Raw genomic sequence first — 20,845 nt, 5'->3', positions numbered from 1 at the left:
ATAAAACATTGTTGGGACACATTTAGTGTAGATATTCAAAACACTGAAATAAATCGCACAGAGTAGCAGAATAGCACTTTTATTCAGCAGACCTTATACACTCAATTCCAGATTTTGTAAACCTTGTAATAAACATACAAAATCGGTATATCCACTGTGAAATTGACACATTGTATTCCATGATACAAAATTTACAGATCAAAAGTTTATTCTATTAAACAAATGTATATAATTTTCTTCCAAATTCGGGTATAAAAATTTAAAAAATAACCTGAAAATAAATTACAAGTTTTAACAATTCTTCATAAATAAACATCAGCACTGAAAATGGACTCTTCTTCAGAGAAGACGATCCACTCCTCTGGACTAGTGTATGAACTATGGACAGAACTACCACGAAAATGACAATGCCTTTCATTCAATCTCAAACCAGGATTTTCCTGTTTATTAGAAAACAAATTGTCTTTCTCCATGCCAGGTAGAATATTCAAGTAGCCTAGTACCCCTGATGGTGGCATGCAGTACGAAAAGTTTTCTTTTTTATGTAATACTTTATTTCATTTTCCTCTTACAGTTGACTACTTTTCCAAGTCCCCAATGCACCACCACAAATATTTTTTTCAAAGACAATTAATTTTCATTGCTTATTTTAGTCCTCTGCATTTTCTGCTGACTCGGCCATTGACTTGCCAGCTTTCTTCTTCTTCTTCTTGGCTGCTTTTCTGGAGGCTGACTGGGAGAGAAGGCCCTATTAAAGAAGACAGCATTGCAGTGTAAATTCTTAATCCTTTTCTGAAGCCAGACTGGGAGAGTGTGCCCCTATTAAAAGACATCTCTATATAATGTTTGTGATAAATCAGAAATTTTACCCCCCCCCCCCCAATCTTTCCAAGGCAGACTGGGAGAAAAGGCCCTATCAACAGTCTTCACGAAAACTTTTTCAACCCACTAGCCAGTGATTCAAAAATTCACTCGCCCAGAAAAAAAAATCTACTAGCCTTCGCTAAATTGTCTCTTTGCTCCCGTTTAAATTTTTCAAAAGCGTTCATGGTGTAAGTGTTTATTTTTACTTAATTACCATTATCATGTCATCGAGACCCTCGTCGAAGTATTAAAATAGAGTAACTGACTGGAAGCGTTTTAAAAGACTTCGATCTCTAATGTTTTCTTAGACAATTTGTACCATACATGTCGTATTTTTTACTAGCACGTCGGGCCAGTGCGTATTCAGATTTTACTAGCCCAGTGTATAATCTAGTAGCCTGGGGCATCGGGCTAGTAAGTGTATAAAAAAAAAAAAAAAAACTCAAGTGTCGTGAATCATATCAAACAAGAGGTACTGTGAGCAATGCTCACTAAGAATACCCCCCGCTTACCCCAATCTCCCAAAGGGTGTAGGTAATAGGTAAAACTTCAGTATTATGATCCAAAAGGTATCTAGGAACACAGCATCTCCATGCGATGAAAAAAGCCATTAAAGAATTTAAATGGAAACCATATTGCTACTTCGATGTCCAGTGCGCTTGACCTTTGACCTTTTGACCCCAAAATTGATAGGGAACATCTTCATCCCATGGGTAGTCCATATGTATGATATGGTGACTGTAGGTGGAAAGGATAACGCTTTAGAGCCTGGAAACCATATTGCTACTTCGATGTCCAGTGCGCTTGACCTTTGACCTTTTGACCCCAAAATCAATAGGGAACATCTTCATCCCATGGGTAGTCCATATGTATGATGTGGTTACTGTAGGTGGAAAGGATAACGCTTTAGAGCCCGGAACCCATATTGCTACCTCGATGTCCAGTGCGCTTGACCTTTGACCTTTTGACCCCAAAATCGATAGGGAACATCTTCATCCCATGGGTAGTCCATATGTATATGGTGACTGTAGGTGGAAAGGATAACGCTTTAGAGCCCGGAAACCATATTGCTACTTCGATGTCCAGTGCGCTTGACCTTTGACCTTTTGACCCCAAAATCGATAGGGAACATCTTCATCCCATGGGTAGTCTATATATATGATATGGTGACGGTAGGTGGAAAGGATAATGCTTTAGAGTCCGGAAACCATTGCGTCTACAGACGGACGAACGGACAGACAGACGGACAACCCGATTCCAGTATACCCCCCCCCCCCCCCCCCCCCCCCCCGCAACTTGTTGCGGGGGGTATAATAAGAATTTATTTACACAATGTCTGACTTGCTTCAACTTACATCAGCCTGGATGGTACATAATACTTTAGCGCTTTTTTTCAAGACTCAAGATATTGCATGCCAAAGAAAGTGCTGTCATCTAATTATAATATTTCAACAAGAGGCCCATAGGCCTTATGGTCAGCTGAGTGCCATAGCCCATACACATACATGTAGACCTGTCATAACAGGGAACCTCATATATTTGCATTTAAGCCTCATTCTGAAGTTTTTTGGACACAGCTTTATGATCTTTCTAAATATACATACAATTCCCATTTAATGACAATAGAAGGAATGAGGAAGTTTGAAATCAGCCCTTATTATGCTGTATTAGCATATAAAGTTTGATAAAAATATCTTGAAGAGTTTCTTTGAAATTTAGCTAAACCTAAAGTGTGAAAAAAGGACAGACGGAGGAAATGGTAAACAATAAATGGGGCGCCCCTGCCATATTCATGGGGCATAATAAAATGTCTCTAACAAATAACACATACTTTAATATCCTCATCCTCGATCTGATACTCGGATTCATACAATTCATCTTCAAATGGTAGTCCTGTTATTTTCAAAGGTCCATTTGGCATCAGAATCACCGTGAACTTGAACTGAGCTACAAACTCACCTGAAATCAATCCAATCTCATATTCATCTCAGGTACAACTTAACTACTCATCATAGTCTCAGAAAAGACTTGCAGGATGTTCATTAATAATGCACAGAAAAACAGTTTTACTGCATGTGTAAGCTACATCTCAGCATGGCATGAAAATTAACGACTAGTATTTCACTTATTCTTCATTAACAATCAGAAACTTCACTGAAATTGTTAACATTGTGTACACAATAAGAATCTTACTGTCTCTTTCATACAGGACTGTAAAGTTAATGACTAGTATTTCACTTATTCTTCATTAACAATCAGAAACTTCACTGCAATTGTTAACATTGTGTACACAATAAGAATCTTACTGTCTCTTTCATACAGGACTGTAAAGGGCTGCATCAGTTCATGCTTTACACACTCCACAACACCCATTTTGGCTTTCTTCTCATCCTCACACAGTCGCAGCGAGAAGGGCATCAGTCCAAATCTCTTGTCTACTTCACTTAAGAATTCTGCAAGATCAACAATTTCAATTCAGTATGCCCACAGTACAATTCTATTCCTGGGGATAACCTAAAAACTGCGGGGTTTCATGTATCGTTGCCCTAGACGCAGCAAAATTATTTGGGAACTGCAAGAAAAGTTAAAAGCTGTAAGTCTGTGAATGCCTCCAGACACACGTACACGTACTCCTGATAATTTATCTCTGCAATAATCCGAGTACACGATTAAGCTTGGTGAACCAGCACAACGAGGGGGTGGGGGGTGTTACCTAGTAGACTGTCAGGTGCCTGTACATGTTTTAATTGTTTAACCAGTAGGCTCAAAATTACCAACAACTGCAGATAAAAACATAACTCATTTTCAGATCATTGACTGGGATTAAAAAGATAACCTGATGATCACACAGCTTGCTGGGAAGCGTGATTCTACCTAAATTATCCCCCCTTGGTTCAAAGCGTGAAATTTTTAAAAAAGAAGGTCAAAGTCCTAGATAACAAGGTCAATACAAGTCAAAATTCTGAACACCTTTCAAAAGTTTATCAAATGAAGTATTAACATGTTATCAAAGATTCACGAAATTTGCTGACGCACAAGTCCTTTGTGTTACTTACATATTACTTTGTGCTAATTACATACCACAAACTTGTTAAATAATGCTCTTACGTCTGGAAGCCTTCATCTTGAGTTGATAGACAATGTCTTTCTTTTTATAAACTGTCGTTCTGGTCTCCTGTTCTCTGCCCTGTAAAAATGTGCATGTTGATGGAATCAGACAAACAGCTGTATCAAGGCTCAAAACTCAACGAAATTCAAGGTTGCCATTTGGCAAGCTGGGCTAAAAATTAGATTGCATGGAACAACTTTAACTGCCCAAATATTTTGAGGTCACAGATTATCACAAGTCATTTACATTTTTAATATTCATAAAATTCAGAATCATTATTGACCAGGATCCAACCAGAAACAGCATACATGCCAACTTTCCCGATTTGTGCAGGATTCTCCCAATTTGAAGTAACTGAAAAGGCAAATCCCGATATCCCGATCGGGATTGCAAAAATACCCCGAAATCCCGATTTTCTAAAAATATCTCCCATTTTACGACAACAAACCCCCATTTCCAACCAGAATTTGAAATCCCGCGTCATTTCTGAACTGGCCAATCAGAAATCGGGACAATAGTCAGCCATTACTGTTTACATGTGTCGCATGGTATCAGGGTGGTTTAATTTACCTGGTCTGCCTGTGTCGGGGTGCTTATTGGACAGTGCGAAGCATGTTTTGATAGTAATTAATCGGGAAGACGGATTTCAAATTGACATATCCTTTACACAAACGTGAATGACAACGATGATAGTGTCACCACCAAACAATCGGACATTCCCGATTTTTGCCTCTCGCTGACAGCATCCAAAATATGTAATAAGGTACGACAAATATTTTTTTTTCCAACTATAATAATATAGGCTATCCAAATCTATAGCGATGTATTATATAGTCTATATAGTGCAGTATTCAATAGACTTTGTGATGCGTAATTCGCACAAGTCTGTACTGAATTCTATATTAGCAAGTTAATTTACAAGTAAAAACGTATATTTTGATGTGTTTTTTCCCTGGTAATTATTTCAGATGTCATGGGTGCAAAGGTTTTGTTCGCAAATTTCATAGCAGGGATGATCACTCCTTTTCTGGTTGCAATGCAGATTGTTCCACCAGACTTTGCAAGCCCGTGTTTACAGACAAGCAAGATCGCCTTTGTAGTCGTACCTAAATGCATGTGCTTTAATTTAAATTTTGATATATAGACCAGCCAATGTTTATATGGTGTAAAAAGATGCAATTTTAAGTATTATTTGATAATATGTAGGTAACTTGTTGTTGAAGAGAATTTTTTGCTGAATACATGATTTTAATAAAATATTTATGTGTATCTTTCAAAGTGTTTTTTTTAAATATAGTTTGTTAAAGTTAATGGTCAAACACACTTGATGTTATGTTAATATATGATACATGTACAATGATTAGATTGATATTTTACTTGACAAGACAAATATTTATTTTCATGGTAAAATGTCGTGAATTTTGAGCTTTGAAAAAGGTCGTCGCGCGCAAAATCCCCCATGGGGATTTTTAAAAGTTGGCATGTATGAAACAGGCTTCCTCCCTATAAAAATGCAACATGACTTACCTGTAGCAAAAAGTTTAAAAGTACACAATTTGAATTCGACAACATGGTCAGAACCCCTACCCCATGGATCATGGAATTTACAATTTTGTTAGAGACCTTCCTGCTCTATATCACTATGCATTTAGTTTTTCTTACACATGTACAGTTGTAGAGAAGATTTTTGAGACTTAGTCAATTTTTGGACACTTTTTGCCCCTCCCCTGAGGATCCAAAGGTGCAGGCACCCTGAAATTTACAATTCATGTCCCCCCTTGTCTAAAAGATGCTTCATACCAAATTTGAAAAGAATTTGAATAGTAGTTTTCAAAAAGAAGTTAAAAAATTATATTCTTCACATATCAATAACTGACAATTTTGGTCCCACCTTAATACCAAAACCCCTACCACCCCTGGGATCACCAAATTTAAAATTATGGTAAAGGACTACCTGTTCTTTCTAAATATCCATTTAGTTTCAATTTAGTATCAATAGCACTAAAGAAGATGTTATTTAAGTGTTTTACACATAAACACTATATATACGAAGTTTTGCCTGCCCTGGGGATCATGAAATTTACAATTTTGGTAGAGGCCTTCCTGCTCTACATCACCATGCATTTAGTCTTTCTTACACGTGTGTGGTTCTTGAGAAGAAGATTTTTGAAAATTGGTCAATTTTGGGCAGTTTTTGCCCCGCCCCTAGGGCCCCATGGGTGCTGGAGTCCTGAAATTTACAATTTATGTCCCCCTTGTCCCAATGATGCTTCATACCGAATTTGAAAAGAATTGGACTGGTAGTTATCAAGAAGAAGTTAAAAATGTTCAATTGTTAAAGCACGACGTACAACGACGGAAGACAACCAATTGCAATAGGTCACCTGAGTTTACTCATGTGACCTAAAAGATTTTTTCTATTTTGTTTCGAACCAAATAAATTTGAAATCCTTTTTTGTATTTTTTAGTGATATACAAAGTATCGTGATATGTAATGTATCGTGTGTCAAGTATCGTGATACGTATCGGCTAGAAAGGGTATCGCCCCACCCTTAGCGGGCAAGAATGATAATCTTTCAATTAAGTTGAATTGGCCTAATTTGCTACCTCTTAGAAATCAAATTGCAAAAACTTCCAACCGCAGGAACTATCTTGTTCCGCAGTTTTCTCGAGCTCTCATGACCTACTAATTTCTGAACTGCAAACTTTTAAACTCACCTTGCCTTCACCAGTGCTGACCAAGACATCCACCCCAAAGATTTCATATGTCTCAAACTCGCATTTTTCATGTTCTTTCCTAAAAACAAAACATTAGTAAAACTAATGAACTCTCCCAACTATATCCAACAAATGAACTACTTTATAAATATGATGAATGACTCCCACAATGATCAAAAACTGTTGAAATACTGTTGAAATCAAGATTTTTATTCATGTATAAGATTTACATTCTGAGTAACCTTGACCTTTAAAATGACCTTGATTGACCTTTCTCCGAGAGCCATTTGCCGATTAATAATTTGTGCGATACATGATCAATACCTGTTCAACAAGAAGCCCATGGGCCACATCGCTCACCTGAGTCACCTTGGCTCATATTTAAAGATTTTTCCTATTCGTATGTAAAACTTTTATCCCTATTGTGGCCCCAACCTACTCCCGGGGGCCATGATTTTCACCAAATTGAATCTGCACTATGTCATGAAGCTTTCATGTAAATTTAAACTTCCCTGGCCAGTGAATTTTAAGAGGATTTTTCCCTATATATTTGTATGCAAAATTTTGATCCCTTACTTTGCCCATCTTACCCCCGGAGACCATGATTTTTACAAACTTGAATCTGCACTATGCCAGGTAGCTTTCATGTAAATCTCAGCTTTTCTGGCTCAGTGGTTCTTGAGAAGAAGATTTTTCAATATTTTACCTATATATTTGTATGTAAAACTCTTGATCCCCTACTGTGGCCCCATCATACTCCTGGGGATCATGACTTTAACAAACTTGAATCTGCACTATTTCAGAAAGCTTTCAAGTGAATTTCCACTTTCCGGGCCCAGTAGTTTTTGAGAAGATTTTTACAATATATTTGTATGCAAAACTTTGATCCCCTATTCAGTATTGTCGCCTCATCTTACCCCCAGGGGCCATGATTTGAACAAACTTGAATCTGCACTATGCCAGGAAGCTTTCATGTAAATTTCAGCTCTTCTGGCCCAGTGGTTCTTGAGAAGATTTTTAAATGACCCCACCCTATTTTTGTGATAATCTCCTCTTTGAAGGGGACATGGCCCTTCATTTAAACAAACTTGAAAGCCCTTCACCCAAGGACGCTTTTGCCAAGTTTGGTTGAAATTGGCCCAGTGGTTCTGGAGAAGAAATTGCAAATGAGAAAAGTTTACAGACAGACGATGGACAATCAGAAAAGCTCACTTGAGCTAAAAATAATAATTTTTAATGAAAACTACAAAATGTAATTGTGTCTAGAGGCTATTTTATTCTGGATCGGATCGCAAAGAGGTTTCAAGACAAAATGTTCTTGCCAAGAACTATTCTGTTCAAGCCATTCAATGTTTGTTCACCATTTCACTGGTGTAGTAGCATGCTTTGGAGTCTGTAAATCTGTTTATCAAAGAGCAATGCCATAATTCAGTACACCACTAGGGTATATGTTTGGGACTACCCACTCCCACATGGTGCGTATTACAGTGGTACCCCGTTAATACGTTTTCCATTTTGTCACGATAAAATAACGTAATACCTAGGTCAACCTAATAAATGTTGCCAGAGAAATCCATTAAAAATATCATTTGGAAACTGTTTATCTTCCGTTGATACTCCGTGAAGGTGTGTGTGTGAACATATCTCTACTGTCTTTGTTTTTAAAGACTATGACACTTGATTTATTTACATCTTATCTTAAATGTCCGTAATTCTTCATGTTCTCATCCCTTTTCTTTATTTCTTGAATAGGATAAATAAGGATACTTTGATAAGCATTGCAGATCTGCTTTCGTTTACACCATTTTGTTAAACTTTAACATAATGTGTTCATATTTAAATTCCTCTCAATAACTCATTCCTGTTCGTATTCGACATTCGTACATAAAACAAAAAATAATAAAACATCGTTTTTATTAAGTTATATCTCTACTACACAATTCAAAACACAATTTAATATATCCCACCCCAAAAAAAATCCTAACAAAATGACGACACAAAATGCACGCGATATCCAACACTTACACACTTTTTTCACCATCAATAAACACGGAGAACAAATGCAATCCACTTTTAAAAAAATAATGCACTAATATTAAGATCACATTTACAACACTAAATGATGGCACTAAAATCACGTTCACATCAAAAAAAGATATCAAGGGATTTTAAAATGTTCACTGAACTAATTGCCTTGCACGAATCGGCCGATAACACTGGGCAGTTTGATCGGCGTATTTATGAATGAAATCTAACAACACCCAAACTATCATGTCAAAATAACTGACAATTGTTTTAATTGAACACTGCCTTTTCTCACTTAACTATGTCCAAGCCGTTACCCAAGCTGTTTTAACATTGCTACGATAAATTTTGTCCTACATGTTTGGTTCCAAAGCTGTCTGCAAATAGAGTTTTCATAGCGAAGGTAATCACACGATGCTGAACACGCATGTGATTGAGAAATTATTATTTATTTTATCATCAAAATATGAAAAATGAAGAAAATTTAATTGAGTACAATTTCTAAATAAACATCATTTAATTGTTTATCACTGGCTTCGATACAGGGTATTCACCTGTATTGATGTCCCTAGATCTATCAAAGCGTGACCAGTCAAGCGTCTCTAATCCCCTAACAGACCAGGAAATTTACATGGTAACTGCCTGGGGCAGTCAAGGTGTGAATGGCTGATTATTTTGAGAATCACTATTGAATAATTAGGGGTTTGTTACATTTTTGTCAGAATTTTTACAACGGAGTCCAGGCATCTTGGGACACATAATAACAAGGTCTATTTTATATAGGTTTGTTAAGAAATGATTTTGTGCTTTGAAATTCCAACATAATATGCGGACTAATGTAATAAAGGGGGAACGTTATAATGGGGTTCCACTGTATCTAAATCAAACTACTCAAAACTTAAAAAGTCACAAACTGTTACACTGTCAGTTGCAACTACATTGAATAAAAAAATTACTGTAATAGACCTGAAGTTCTCTACCAGCACACCAGATTTGATTGAACTAGGCTTTATAGTTTGCAAGATATGACCCAGACATGATTTTACTATGCAGTCATAAAATTCCAATATCAGGTAAAAGAGACCTACTTTTGGGTCACGAACCCCCCTCCCTGGTTGATGGTTGCCTCACCGGATACAAGATATGATCCTGATGATTTGATTATGAATAAACATAAGACACCACACTGACGTATTGTGCGGTTACGACACCTTGATTTTCTACAATGATTGGTAATCCGAAAATTTTCGGGTCGGGTCTAAATTTTTTACTTCGGGTTCGGGTATTTCGGTTCGGGTCTATATAACTATTTTATAAATCTAATATACAGTTAAAAACGAAAACCTTTATCGTATTTTGTCACAATAATTACTTGGGTACGTGGACTGAGGTTTAGACTCGACATCCATGGTACTACACTGTAGAAACAGCATTGTCACTTCTACTCGTTTCCATCCATGCTTTCAATGTTTTGTCATTGACGATGTTGATCCTGTAGTGTATTTTCAATGCGTCTGACATATCTTGAATATACTGTCATTATTTACAGTTTTGTCCAAAATGCAATCATTTAACAATTGATCAAAATACTGCCACCTTTGAGGATTTTGACGACATTTTGTTAATAAACGGACTTCTAATAATGATTCTATTATCAAAACTAAACCCGAACCGAAATACGGAAAAATGGAACCGAACCCAACCCGAAGAACATGACCCGCGGTTTTCGGTTACCCGTTGCAGCCCTAATTGGTATCATCTACAGTGACCCATGATATATATACAAAACAGACCGTACCTTTGTGCCTCTGAAGGATTTTGAATTATTGCCTTTTCCCCATCAATAACGTGTTTCTTCAACTGATGTGAAAGCATTCCTACAATGAAGAAAGAGTCCAAGGTACATTATACAGACGACCGTTAGCTACGTGCTGCATATTAACACGAAGGGACGTGCTACATGTATATTAACACGGAGGGATGTGCTATACGTATATTAACACTAAGGGCTGTGTTACACGTATATTAACACGGAGGGACGTGCTACATGTATATTAACACGGAGGGACGTGTTACATGTATATTAACACGGAGGGACCTGCTACATGTATATTAACGAGGGATGTGCTACACGTATATTAACATGGAGGGACGTGCTACACGTATATTAACACGGAGGGACGTGCTACACGTATATTAACACGGAGGGACGTGCTACACGTATATTAACACGGAGGGACGTGCTACACGTATATTAACACGGAGGGACGTGCTACACGTATATTAACACGGAGGGACGTGCTACATGTATATTAACACCGAGGGACGTGCTACACGTATATTAACACCGAGGGATATTACAGCCCAGGTGTCCTCACCTTCAATGGGTTTACACTTGAATGATTCAGCAACTTTCTGAACTGCATCTGTTACCACATTATTCTACAAATAGAATTCATTCAAATATAAATATTTACATTCACTGAATCTCATCTCTTATATTTCTATTGAAACTGAGATTGCTTTTATCTGGGACAATTATTGCATGTTTGTTGCAAACTAGTTCGATCTGGGTTTTTTTAGTACCACCTGTCCGTGTAATCATTAACAATATGGAGCATCATCAAGGTCAATAGGTGCATTGGCTGTTCCATTTAGCTAACGAATGGGTCAACCATATGATATTTAAATCATGGTATCATTCTGGAAAGTTATTTACACAAAAATAATCCACCAATTTTTTGTTTTGGTATCATTTTGCAGGGTTAACCAAACAACAATAATTCACCAAAGGAATTTACAAAATTGTGATTACTGCTTGGTTTATTTCACCTTGAAATCTTACATTGAAGTCTATAGGAAGAGCATATTTATTACAATGTTCTTAAAAGAATTCATACTTTCATGCAAATCTCTTCTTGAGAAGTTACATAAACTTTCTCTTTCTGAAACTCTGTAGAATTATTAATACAGCAACGCCTGCTGGAATTAGGGCTGTCATGGTTCCAACATTGGGGTCAGGTCGGTTCAGGATTTTTTATTTCAGGTTTGGGTATTTCAGTTTGGGTTTACATGTATATAGCTATTTTAAAAATCTAATCAGCGCTCCAAGTCACATTTGCTATCAGGTCACTAAATGGCAACTAGAAATATTTCTGGTCGCCATTTTCAAAATTTCTACTCGCCATGGTAAAAGATTTCGTTAATAAGACTGACTAGTTTTTTTTTTTTTAAATTTGAACATCTTTCAAGAAAAAAGCAACACCCATACATGGGTTTTTTTGTTTTTGTTTTTAAACTGAATAGAAATGTGCTGTAAAACATGCTGGATGCTAGCATGTCAAGTATATACTCTGGCAAAAGTTGTATTGCATTGGGCCATCCTGCATATTTTACAGTACTTTGCTTCTGGGAAAACCAGCGTTTTACAGAAGGATTTGTTTTAAAATCCTCATTAAGTGGGCCCTCACTGCTTATATGCGAATAAGAGCTTCTACTGTTGTTGGATCTTTTGCTGAACAATCAGTACCAGCATCAACAAGAACACTACATCCCAAGTTTGTAATTGCCTTTGAAAATTAGCAGCAACATTTGCCGCGCTCGACTTACTGCTAATAACGCAGTCTCTTACTGTTCCCGTGAATAGTCACACTTCCACGTTTGAAAGATGTGCACCTGGTCATGGTGAAATCGGACTATGGATGTCCAGAATTGTTGGACGTTACTGCCTGATTGGTTTCACAAATTCTCTGCAAAACATTTTATCATCTCTGTATATCAACCACGAAAATTCCTTCAGCCATTTCCTAAAAGGGTTCTTTCTTTACTTTAGCATTTCTCTTTAGACACTGCTACGTCATCTTTAGATGCAGAACTTTCTCCGCATGATTCTTGAATTTCTTAGTTACATGTACTAGGCTGAGGCATCTGCTTTTTACTACTGATAAATCCAAAGTGCTCTAAACCTCATTTTCCCACCATCTTGATTTTTTTCAAATGCTGCTTTGACCAAGACTGAAAAATATTTAATCAGACCTCCGATCTCGATTATGAAATTTTATTGGATGCCCAAATTTTCTCCACTCGCAAAAATGCGACTTAATCATAATCTCTTGTTGCAAAATTGATTTTCTGGTTGCGTTTTACTCGCAACTTGGAGCGCTGTCTAATATTCAAGTTAAAATCAAAAACCTTTATTATATTTTGTTACAATAACTACTCTTGGACGTGGACTCTGGTTTAGACTCGACATCCATGGTACTAGAAACAGCATTGTCACTTCTACTTGTCTCCATTCCATGCTTTCAATGTTATTTTTATTGATGATGTTGATTCTGTTACATATTCTAATTATGTCTGACATACTTTTGTTTAAACAGATTTCTGATAATGATTCTATCGTAAAAACTGGACCCGAACAGAACACAACCCGTGGTTTTTGGTTATTTTAGGTGCTCGTTGCAGCCCTAGTAGGAATGTTATCTAAAGGAATGGGGAAGCTTCACTTTATTTACTTCCGCTCTGCAACACACAACTTCAATTCTAGGAATTTTCACACAAGCCACACATACCTCATTTCCTGGTTTGACCAAACGAAGGGCAGCTTCTGATGCTAAATGAGCAGCCATGATGACATCTGCTTTTCTTCCTTTAATTTTACTCTCCTACAATAAAATGACCACATCCTTGTCATTTAGCAAAAGCTGGCTACACAACAACACAGCAAGAAGTATAACTGCATGTAACACATTTATCTAAATCATACCTGCCATGTTTTTTTGAATGCAAGAAAGTTCAGTTTAATGACGGACCTGTAATCTATCAAAACAAGTGGGACACAGTCTGCCAATCAGTATTTTAGTACATCAATAGTTGTGAATGTGAAATTACAGAACATTTCGAGACTTGCTGAATTTTCATCATTCCACTGCAACAATCTAGAGTCAAGAAAAGTATAGGTACAGTATATGGCTGGTTTGATTTAATATTAATGATACATCTTTGTTGCAAAAACACTGTACAACTACATGCAATGTACATTACTTAAGTATTTTCAAACAAGCTAAAGATGACCAACAGAACAGTACGTCTCTTACATTTTCAAGATAACTGCTGAGAATTTCAAATTGAGACATCACCAGCTGTACCTAAGCTTAGTGCTAGGCACCATATCAGTGACGGCTCTTTAATTTGCCAATGCATTCCGAGACCTTGCAGTGATTTACCTAGGTTGTTTTTACTACCGGTAAAAGGTACCTTTCCCCTTTGGCAACAAATGCATATTTCCCCTTCAACAGATAAAAAAATTCCCTTCATTTGTAGAAACTTGACAAAATTGGATAAGAATTTTCAAAGAAATTTTTTTTTTAAATTGTAAGTGATTTTCTATAATTGTCAGATTTACAATATTAAGATAAAATGAGTAATCAATTAATTTATATGGCTGTTATAATCTGTGAATATTATATTCCATGGATGTCCCTCATCCCCATCCCCTGGAAGCTCATGACTGGATTTCTCAAAAATTCCCCTTAAATATAAAATGGGTAGAACATCTAAATGCTGGATAAAACCCTGCCTTGGTTCTAAAGATCTCAATCCAAATAACCCGTTACTCTCACTTCTCAATGCCAACTGATTGGAAAGGAGCAGACACTACCTAGGACAACATACGAGCAGGCCTCGAACCAACGTCCTCCCAGTTATGATCAATCACTGTGTTCATAAACATCAAACATGAAAGAACATCCTGAGCAACTGTCCTATGTTTCCAGTGAAGCGCCCCACTGACAATGATCAACTGTCCTATGTTTCCAGTGAAACTCCCCACTGACAATGATCAACTGTCCCATAATGTTTCCAGTGCAGGGTTTGACATTCACTTTTTTTTTTTTTAGCTGAGAGCACTAGAGCAGTCGAGCTACCATTGATGCTTTTATTCTAAAACACACCATTACCTGTTTCTTTGAATTCCAACCAGCATGAAAATTCTTAAGTCCATTTAGAATAAAACGAACTTGACATTTTTTTTTTTAAATTTCTATTTCATAAGCCTGCTTTGTTTCTTCCCTATCATTTTTTCTCTCTCTCTCTCTTGGGACATCTTTCTGTAAGGATGAGAACTTTGGAGAAGTTATATTTGAATAGAGATATTCCCACACATGTCAACATCGAAAAAAGGCTGTTTACGATGTAATTTATTAATTTAATAAAAACTTCCTTACATTTAATTCAAATAAACTGTTTTCTTAATCAAAATGAATTCAATTCAGATCTATTTATCCGAAATAAAACTTTACACACATTCACATTATCAATAAACAACGAGTAGATGTTGTAAAACATCACTTTTGACCACGACTTATTTCTTACAACTAAAAATAGAGATCAAGTCATCATGCGGTCTAAAATTGTTTGCAAAATATTCCCATTATTTTTTCAGTTAATAATAAAATATCTTATGGTTTAAAATAAAGTTGCTTTGTTTATTTTTTCAACAAGACCAGTCAGATTAGTGAACCGACATTTTACTCAACTAGACCTATCATTTAGTAGACTCGGTTGGATATGCCTTAGTGTCAAACCCTGCAGTAAAGCTTCTAACTGACAATGATTAACTGTCCCATGTTTCCAGTAAAGCTCCTCACTGACAATGATCAACTGTCCCTTGTTTCCACTGACAATGACACAGGTAAACTCACCTTTGTAGCACCAACAACAAGTGTGTGTGCAATCACTGCGATGTATCCATCAACCTGTGCTCCCAAATCACTGCCAATAAAGAAACACAGAAGAATTATTGAAGTATTCATCAACCTGTGCTCCCAAATCACTGCCAATAAAGAAACACAGAAGAATTATTGAAGTATTCAATCCAAGAGTATAGTAATTTGAATACACTATAGCTATTCTAGGTGTCAAATATTTCATCAATTCTGCAACACTGAAATTTCGTAAAAGTTACAATCCATATCATTTTTTAAAATCTATAATATGTCTTAAGGTGCAGAGTGCTTGAGATTTCTTTTGAAGTGTCAGACATTTGGTCCGATACTGTTAGAAATAGTGTCAGCCCAAACAAAATATTGTCAGTCCAGAAAAAAAAATGCATTGCTTTTGAGGTTTTCTATCAATTTTATTTATAATCAACTACATGTGTAAAAGTATTCAATCTCCATCTCAGCTATACGTTCATAAATTCTCCTTTCATACGCTTTCGCATCTTCCTCACATTCTGAATCTTCCTCAATTCAACAAGTCACTTTTTTGCTCTATTTCTCTCTCATCCTCCACTTCTCTCTCCCCCTCCACTTCTCTCTCACCCTCCACTTTTCTCTCTATCCTGTCTATTCCTCTCAACTTCTTTCTCATCTTCCTCTGCAATCGTTTAAATTGTAAACTCTCTCTCTCACTTTGGCCTGGATGTAGTTGGTCTCGTGACTTTGAGCAGATCATGAGATGGTGTCACCTAGCAATAGGTAAAACCGCATCAAACAAAAGCCATTGTCTTCCAGATTCCCGATTTCTTTTATCCTCATAGTTCTCACAACAGATTCCTCACGTTTACCTTTCAATGTCTTGCCGGATTTAGCATCGGTTTGAAAATTTATGGGCCACAGGGCCGCCATTTTTCCCGGTAAAAAACGAACTTCGATCCCGATCTTTTATCGGCCATCAGGACTGACAGTTAAGTAACTTGTGTCGGACATTTACTACATTTATCGGATAATCCGACATTACCGACACTTTTCAAGAACTCTGAAGGTGTGACCATTTTTGAGGGCAAAGCAAAAAGTATTGGCATTTATAGAATCTATATACATAACAGGAACAAAAAAAGCATCCCAAAATAAGCACTAAACATGTATGGACAGAGCTCTAACAAAGCATCCTCCTAACTTTAATAGACATTTGATCAACCTTTTCGTTGAACGCGGGAAACATAACGCAATTGATGTAAACAGTGCATTGTGACATCATATTCAGCGTCTTGTGTTTAGCAAATTCACAAACATAGGAGACATCAGCTGGGTGACATGGTGTAATCGCGTTAATCGAGGAATGAATATATATGATTAAGAAAATAAGAATTATATATGAATTTACCGGCCCCCTAAATTTTCATGTTTATCACATACATTATGAAATGCACTATAAAACTGTACGATTAATTTACTGAAACTATGGTTATTACTCATATTCATATCCTCTGTCTATACCAGAAAAACAACACCGTACACGGTATTTTCTCTCTCTCTCTCTTCACCCGCAAGCAAACAAGACTACAAATTCTCGTATTTTCACAAACATGAAAACAGCCCGAGTGCACCTTAGGAAGTAGCCTTCTCTACCAACATCAAAGTAGTCTTCTCTACTAACATCAAATGTAAACGATTGATTAATTCTATAAACTATAGAAATTGCATAAAATCAGAGATAACTGCAATTGATGAAGTTCATTTTAATTGGACAATGCAATACAGCAGCAATTACAGGTGTGCGGTGCGATACTGAACGTGGCCTTTTCTGATGTTTCAACAAGTTGTTCGTTTAATATTCATGTGATCAACATACAAGTTATCTTTACAATTCAAATTATAGTTATTGTTCTTTACAAAATAAACAAACCACGATGTCCAAACACTTACTTTATGTGCCATTTTTTTATTTTGATGATAAGGCGTTTTTTTTTATTGAGTTGGTTTACGGATCCGCCGCACTGATTTTTTGGGATGTTGAAAAAAAAAAAAAGGTTTTTGACTCCTTTTTATATTTCCGACACTGTAATTTTTCCTTTTCACCAAAAAAAAAAAAAGAAAGAAAGAAAAGAAAATAGATTCCGCTGGACTGGATATTTGGACAGAAGCCTCCGTCGAAATCTTGGGACAGTCCATAATATTCACGTCATGTGTGGAATATCAGTCAACTTCAGCCGGTGCTAACAATTATACTGCACCTTAGTAATAATGCTTTTTGCTTTCAATTAGTTATCTGTTTATGAAACTAACTTCTAATTAGCATTAGTTATGCATTGCATACCATTTAGATATGTAAATCCCAAAATAAAAACAAACACTTCAGATGGCATCCATGACGTACGTGGGGTTGCACTAATCACCTAAACAAGTATAACCCTACCTGACCTTACCAGGCATACATTTTGCCGAAGATACACTTTTAAATTCTTATTAATGAATTTTAAAGAAATATTCCTCATAATCAACGTGTAATTCTTCATATATTGAAGGAGGTTGTAAACATTTAACATTACTGAATTCATTCATTGTATAAAATTTGTTGACTACCAACAATAAATTGATCTGACCAATATAAAATTCAGAATTTTTGAATAAATGTTTATAGGGTTCATGAATTTTATTTATAACTTTACTTGACTTCATAAATAAGACTTTAAAACTTAAAAGTAAATTTTTAGACAAAATATATGCTTGGTAAGGTCTGTCAGGATTTTAGTACTTCAGGTGATTAGTGCGTCCCTATATACATCATGGATGCCATTCTTTTATTTTGCGATTTACATAACTAAACGGTAAACAAGGGACATTTGATATAATGATAGAAAGTTAATTTAATAAACAAATAACATTTTTGAAGGAAACAGCATTGTTGACAAGGTGCACAATAGTCACTATATACCACCGTCTTAAGTTGACAGTGAAGAGAATATTAAAGTTGATAATAAAACATTGACTTCAAATCAAATTCATTTTTATTACTTAACATTTTGTCATTTGAACTTTTCTTCTTTTTTTTTCACCTCCTCCGAACGGATTTGAAAATTCTGAAATCGGTAAACCAATTTTTCAAAAAAATTGGCCTAAATTTAAGCAAATAAGACGTTTAGATTATCTAAATCCAACATTATATTTAATGTGACTTACAAAAAGTCTACAAGCCCATCGGACTTCCTGATTTTTAATTTTCACTGACCCAACCGTAAAATTCAATGGCCTTGGTCTTCGGACCACCGAGTTTTCGTGAAGACTGTTATTGTAGTCCTATGAACTGTAAATGTTCACTCTCTAAATATCTCCTTGACACACACACACCCCTCCAATTTCTTTCAAATGGTCAAAATGAACCTTGGATTTCAAAGTTAGCAGAAACACTGTACTGAGTGAAGTTAAAAAAAGGTTACACATGGCAATTAAAAAAAGGGGGGGGGGGCATAAAAATTGGCAGTTGTTAACAATGCCATTTCCAATACCAAAAAACGTTGATTTTTCCCAATTTTGAGACTAAAAATTCCCAATTCACTTGCCAAAAAAAGTATACAGCTGACATCGTAGTTTACTCAAGTCTGAAACGTTGTAGGAGTTAACTATAATGTTCACTTCCGGTATTAAATCGAAAGTACAGATCATGGCAATGTGCATGTTTAAGAGCTACGACGATTCTAGACCGAGCCTTCGACGATTCCTGATGTCTCACAACCGCAAATATTACCATGAAAAATTTTGTTTTTCATTTTGTTTTCTTTGGTTGAAATCATTTGCCAATACATTGGTAGAAAATTCCCAACTAGTTCAATTTTGATGCTATTTTTTCCCAACTGAATGGGTACTGGTACCAGTGGATAGAAAATAAACACTGAGATTATAACAACTCTGAACAGTCTATGTCTGCAATTTTGCTCATCGATTTTTACTTCGTCCCTGTCTATATCAAAAAATAAATTAGGTTAATATCTGCACTTTTACTAGATCAAACAAATTCAGTTGGTCCTGCAAAATGCATCAGACTGTCTGTTCAAATGTCTGTGTCAAAATATGGGGTGGTCCTTTGGACAAGACCACAAAAACCCAGACCCCGTGTCAGAGCAGGTCTATTTTGCAAACACTGCTGCATCACTATTCACATTCACTTGTGAAGGTGACTAATGCCGAATTCCTACAGACAATTACTGAAGCAGCACTAAACTCAGGTAATGTACAAAGATGTTTACACACTCCAGTCCAACTGACAATTCTTCTCAAATTCTGGAGTGATATTTCCTATAATTTAATGTTTTGTGCCCAATATGAGAATTAAAAAAAACCTCTTTAAGTGTAAACTCTATGTTTGAACATACATCTTCACAACATCTCCATCAGCCAGCACTTTTTCTGGGTCACTCTTTAGCGGTGACAAATGGCATATACAGTTGTTGACAGATACACATGTCGGGAAGGCAATTCCTACAATTACAGAAATATATTTCATCTATGAATTCATATTATGCTTTACAGTGAACACCTAAATACAGACGCTGTTTTATTTACAAGTAAGCACCTTTCTTCATTTCTTTGTCCTTCTTAAACACCTTGCTTGTTTCCTCTTGTAATCTGGAGTCCCCAAACCCACAGATATTGTTAATATTTTCACCAGCCACACACTTTGCAACCACTTCTTTCATGATGCCTTTCAAAAGAAAAACATTTATTAGCATATATCATATGATTAGAGAGAAAAACTATACCTATACAATAGAGTGTTCTAGTACAAATATCAGGCTAAATTTCATTTTTAAACAAAAAATATAAGTTCACCATTTTTTTCCTCACATATCATACCATATAATATACCATGCACACTGGTATATGTGTATTTATCTATCCATCTCTATTGTTAAATACAATACACAACTCAGTCTGGGCATCTTACAAATGTGTGATGAATTGGGAAGGGGGGGGGGGTAGCAACAACCATATGCCATGCCTTATCGAAAATGGGAAATACAAAATGTAATTGGCATCAACCGTTTTATTCTAATCCTGCAGACATAATTATCAAGAAAGTTAGAGATAAACCATCTCGCACGTAATTAAAAATACTCAAATTTACACTCTGTTGTGCAATGACACATGTGGGCAAGTCAGCATGGCCCATTATCATTTCGTAAACTGAATTCATTTGATGTTGTAACTTACAAAAGTTACAAATCAATCAAAGTATATTGAATAATTCTTAGTTGTTATTCTTCTCTCACCATTGACCATGTCTCCGGCCATTTTGTACTTAGTAACGACAATATCTGCCGCTGGAGTTGTGTCTTCATCGTTCTGGTCGGCCATTTTGGATTTTCACGTGTTGTTCATAGAATCGCAATGCGTGGCGGGAAATAGATTG

General features: G+C 36.2%; 1 protein-coding gene across 1 annotated transcript; it reads right to left on the bottom strand.

Moving 5' to 3' along the window:
* Positions 1-63: 63 nt before the first annotated feature.
* LOC125646468 (proliferation-associated protein 2G4-like) lies at positions 64-20,845 on the bottom strand. The gene is made up of 12 exons (XM_056141510.1): positions 20,706-20,845; positions 20,009-20,137; positions 19,809-19,914; positions 15,418-15,487; positions 13,288-13,380; positions 11,095-11,158; positions 10,515-10,593; positions 6,692-6,770; positions 3,973-4,051; positions 3,171-3,317; positions 2,696-2,823; positions 64-748 (listed from the first exon to the last, which is right to left on the bottom strand). The coding sequence occupies exons 1-12, from the start codon at positions 20,788-20,790 to the stop codon at positions 650-652; spliced, it is 1,158 nt and encodes a 385-aa protein (XP_055997485.1). The 5' UTR covers positions 20,791-20,845; the 3' UTR covers positions 64-649.

This window comes from Ostrea edulis, chromosome 6 (assembly GCF_947568905.1).
Source record: "Ostrea edulis chromosome 6, xbOstEdul1.1, whole genome shotgun sequence".
In the NCBI taxonomy this organism is placed as follows: domain Eukaryota; kingdom Metazoa; phylum Mollusca; class Bivalvia; order Ostreida; family Ostreidae; genus Ostrea; species Ostrea edulis.
This window is presented reverse-complemented; position numbering and strand designations above follow the sequence as displayed.

Bases quoted from the DNA above. Each gene is read 5' to 3' on its own strand.
- LOC125646468 (XM_056141510.1), bottom strand. From the start codon at position 20,790: ATGGCCGACCAGAACGATGAAGACACAACTCCAGCGGCAGATATTGTC. The intron at 20,138-20,705 runs GTGAGAGAAGAA...TTCTTTTGAAAG, and splicing joins GGCCGGAGACATGGTCAATG to GCATCATGAAAGAAGTGGTT. The intron at 15,488-19,808 runs GTATGTTCAAAC...CTTTATTGGCAG, and splicing joins GATGGAGATGTTGTGAAGAT to TGATTTGGGAGCACAGGTTG.